At 46.5% G+C, this 4,730-nt stretch overlaps 1 protein-coding gene across 1 annotated transcript in view; it reads left to right on the forward strand.

The window, feature by feature from the left end:
- The window catches only part of SIAH2 (siah E3 ubiquitin protein ligase 2), a 17,937-nt gene extending 17,131 nt beyond the window's left edge, over positions 1-806 (forward strand). Inside the window, exon 2 of the mRNA XM_007100394.4 lies at positions 185-806. Coding sequence (XP_007100456.2) covers positions 185-742 — 558 coding nt within the window. The 3' untranslated portion in view covers positions 743-806. The remainder of the gene's footprint in view (positions 1-184) is intronic.
- Positions 807-4,730: the final 3,924 nt, after the last annotated feature.

A 4,730-nucleotide genomic window follows, 5' to 3' on the forward strand; every position in this document is an offset into this window, starting at 1 on the left:
GCCCCGGAGCGCAACGGGAGAGGCCCCAGCGGGGAGAGGCCCGCGTACCGCAAAAAAAAAAAAAAAAAAAAAGAGAATGCAGTTTAAGTCTTGGAAACCTGAGCGGGTGAAGACTCTTAGAGGTTCGCACCCATAGAGGTTGAGGAGGCCCAGTGTCTCACTCTGATTCTTTCTGTCCCCGCAGTACGCCACCACGGGCTGTTCCCTGACCCTGCACCACACGGAAAAGCCGGAGCACGAAGACATCTGTGAATTCCGTCCCTACTCTTGCCCTTGTCCCGGTGCTTCCTGCAAGTGGCAGGGGTCCCTGGAAGCCGTGATGTCCCATCTCATGCACGCCCACAAGAGCATCACCACCCTTCAGGGAGAAGACATCGTCTTCCTGGCCACAGACATTAACCTGCCGGGGGCTGTGGACTGGGTGATGATGCAGTCGTGCTTCGGCCATCACTTCATGCTGGTGCTGGAGAAGCAAGAGAAGTACGAGGGCCACCAGCAGTTCTTCGCCATCGTCCTGCTCATTGGCACCCGCAAGCAGGCTGAGAACTTCGCCTACAGACTGGAACTGAACGGGAACCGGAGGAGACTGACCTGGGAGGCCACGCCCCGGTCCATCCACGACGGCGTGTCCTCGGCCATCATGAACAGCGACTGCCTGGTGTTCGACACAGCCATAGCGCATCTTTTTGCCGATAATGGGAACCTTGGAATCAATGTGACTATTTCTACGTGTTGTCCGTGATGCATCGAAATGACCTGGGCGTAGCGCTCTGTGGTGGTTAATAAAGGTTTTTATAGCTGTTTTATTCACTGTGTCTTCACGAGTCCAGACGCACAGCTACCCCGTGTTCTGTGGGAACGGCAGCTTCCCATCTGGCATTGGCTCAACAAAGTTCATTAAACTGGGGCGGAGGGGGTTGGCCTGTTAGTCATTTGGAGGCCGCTCTGTGACCTAAAATCAACTTTATTATTCAATTTTATTTACTTCCTGAACAGCACCTGACAGGTTGTTCGGGCTCCTCTAGACCAGTACGTTAGGAATCGGAGGCTCTTTCCTGCCTGCCTCCCTCTGTTGGTCCCTGGAAGTTGACAAAAGCACAGTGACTGTCAGCAGATTCCTTAATTTTACTTTTACCTTGTGTTTAAGGGGGTAGGAATTGTTTTAATGCCATTTAAACAGTGTTTCTCAAACCAGATGGCTAACCCATGTGCACCTGGAGTGGTTCCCTGAAACATGCAGTCCGGGGAGGCTGCGAATTTAACAATCTCATCAGGGGACTCTTTCCAACAGTAGAGTTTGAGAATTAATGGGTTAAATTGTGGGAAAGGGTCCAGATTTTAAAGGTGCTTTAAGATTGCCCTCTGCTGATACTGTCTGTCTTTCTACTATTTCATCCACACGCCCCCCCGCCCCCAAATTAAAACTAGAAGTACAGGCCCCCCTGAACACAGTCCTGAGACGTGGTCACGGTCTCGTGTCTGGGGTGGCTTGCCTAGGAAAGCAAGTCAGACGGCCGTTGATGGCGCTCACGTAGTGTTTGCTCATCACTAGTACAGAAGACCTGGTTACGTGTGGCTTCCCTCAGTGGCCCTCCTTGACTTAGATGGTGGGAAAGACTAGATGAGTAGAGTCGGAAATGCTTTATAACCAGTGTCATCTGCTTGCTGTTTAAAGGTATATGTTGGGTTGGTTTGTTCGTCTTTGCCACGTTCACTTTAGTTTTTTAATAAATATTTTTCAAAAATGAATATCCTGCTTCATGTTCTGAGTTTGGAATAATGCATATTCATTGGGGACCTACCAGGGGCGGGTGCCGTGAAGCTTCACCCACACCCTGGGCTTGGAGCTCTCACTGTTGCCACGTGAAGAAACCGTCGTTCATCCAAGATCACGGCACGGGTTGGTGGCACCACTGGGGTCCAAACTCATTTCTCTGAACCACAGAGTGTCATCGGTGCAGCAGGTCTCCTCCTTGGAGCGGTTCTCTCTGCCTGACAGTGCCAGAGCTTGCGGAAGGAGAGTGTCTCTCCTGCTTTACAGAATCAGAAGGAAGAGGCCTGGCTGCAGCTGATGTCCAGAGTACTGGGTTCGAAGCCAGGGTGACCCAGTCCCTACGTCCCAACCCTAAACCCTCAGAGGAATTCACAATATTAGCCCTGAATGCCTGGTGAGGATGGACTACTTACCTTAGTGGCCCGATGGCATTAGAGAAGCACCAGGTGGGAATGATGGCTTTAGAGTTGTTTTGTTGTTTAGATGACACTGAGTTTTTAGCCAGGAAAAGAGTTTTGGCAGTTAAGGAATTGCTAAAGCAACTTATCTCCAAGGCTATTCTTCACATAAAGGTGAAAAACAGTGCCACGAATAAAAGAACGTGCTTATCACATGTTTAGTAAATGAATGAAAACCACAATCCCTGTCACCAAGAAAGTCACATTTCAAGCTGGTACATAGAGGAATGCCTGGAGGTGAAACTAGGATCCAGGAACAGGTGGACTTTGGCCCTGGGGGGGCAGAGCTGGTCCAGAGATGGCAGTCTAGTGCACGTATGACACCCAGGCAATGTGTTTTGGACATAAACTAGCCTAGCTTGTCATCATCCTGTGGTGTCCATAGCTCACCCTTCTTGTTCTAGGTGATTGGTCCATGAGGTACCAAAGGGTAAAACTCTAATCAAAGACTGTAATGGAGCAGACAGTGGAATCAAGCTACTCCAAAAGCCTAACATGTTAGATTATCAGCCTCAAGAGGTAAAGGGATGGGCCAGCAGTCATACAGTGCCTTAGTGGCAGCGCAGATTCTAGAATTCAGACTTCCTGACTCCCCATTCAAACACGTTTCTAGAACTTAACAAATGAAAATACAGTTGTAGGCAACAAAACTGAACTTTCACTTTCCATGGTTTTCTAGCTCTCTTTAATCTGTCACTGGAAATCTGTGAACTTAACTTTTACTCTCTGACTTTTTTTAAAACTTAAGCATTTTCTGCCAGAAAACAAACAAAAATCCCCTGGTCATTCCCTGTTTTAAGTGGAAGTGAAAACAGCAAAAAAGATTATGTAAATTAAAATCTCTTTTTTTGTAGTTCCAATTGCAAAATGCAATTTAAAACACAGTGATGGGCATTAGTCAAAACTCATCACATGGTACATTTACGTACCATATAAAAAAAATTTCTTCCTCTTTTCCATCCTAGTTCTCTATTCTAATTTGATAGAAATCTGGCTGATCAAGCAAGATGGTAGATTCAGCCTGTATCTTACATGCCTGAGCCATTCTAAAGAAAAAAAGATTCTCAAAATACCTTGAAGAAAATGTTAATAGTCATTAATTCTGGGTTGCAGGAACCCGGTGTATGTTATATTAGTATTTATATCATTCTCTATTTTTTAAAAAATTGTTTTAAGCTAACCAACCTTGAGATCGGGGGTTCCCAACTTTTCCGCGACGAGGAACTGGCCTTGGTTTCCCTAGATCCTTAGGATTTAGGGGATTAAGAGGATGGAGTCCTCACAGCGAACCGTCCAGTGCAAATTATGGGAAACTTCAGAGAAGAGGCCATGGAGGCATCAACCACGGTGGAATGCACCTGAGTAGAATCTGAAACTCCACTCTCAGATTCAAACAAATGGCTGAGTATCTCTCTGTCTTTAGCAGCAGAATCCTGCAACTCCCATACAAAACCATCCCCAAGAAATTCTCCTTGTCCCTAACTTCAGGCTCTTGGGGCTGGCCAAATCGCCAGCGGTGTGACCTTAGGTCCATGAGTTGACCTCTCTGGTCCCGAATGTCCTGACCTGCAACATTTGAAGTTCTATTTTCTAAATGTTTTTACTCTAATACTAATTTCGTGAGACAACTGAGCTATTTCAACTTAAGGTGTGTAAGTCATTCCAGCGGGCTCTGAACAAGGTGGTTCAGGGATCATTGTGACCCAGCGTGTGTCATTCAGCGTTAGCAGGTGAGTGACACTCCAGCTGTCTCTCAATTCCCACACGGTTTAGAGCCGGGGATGGTGTCTGGGCATTGAAATCAATTTTGCTTTGTAGTTCTGGCTTGAGGGGACTGCGGCCTTGACCTTTCCTGACTCATGCATCCTGTGCTTGAAGTATGATTATAATTTCACGGACCTGTGCTGGCCCAGAAGAAAGGGAGTCAAGAGTTCTTAAAGAATAGGAAGCCTCGTACTCAGTATTAAACTTTCTGCTCCTCGTCTGAAGCTTAAAGTTTTTTATTTGTGAATACGTTTAATTTGTCTTGGAGTCCCCAAATGACAGGGCAAGAAAGAACATTAGACCCTGTTGATACGAACACCTGCTACCACTACCACTATTTTAGAGAATGAATGGATGGATGGATGGATGGATGGATGGAGACATACAGAGGGGAAACCACTGGCCTAAAAACCACACAACTAGTTAGAATTTCCTGTGGTGATGACATGGCGTCTTCCGTATTGAATAAAAGGGGGAAAATTATAAAACTATTCAAACTACAAGCTGACATTTTATGATAATTAAGACAAATGAAGGGAATTCGCCCCCAGTCTTGATTCCACCAAATTCTCCCTACTCCATTGCCACCACCATCTGGGCCTGGACTACTGTCAGAGCTCCTAACTGCCCGTCCTCCTCCCTCTTGCCCTGCTCCAACGCGGTCTACACCTAGGAAATCACAAGGCTTTTTTTAAGTGAAAACTGATGGCGCTACAAGCTCTTCAGTACTTTCT

Source organism: Physeter macrocephalus, chromosome 1 (genome assembly GCF_002837175.3).
Source record: "Physeter macrocephalus isolate SW-GA chromosome 1, ASM283717v5, whole genome shotgun sequence".
Taxonomy (NCBI): domain Eukaryota; kingdom Metazoa; phylum Chordata; class Mammalia; order Artiodactyla; family Physeteridae; genus Physeter; species Physeter macrocephalus.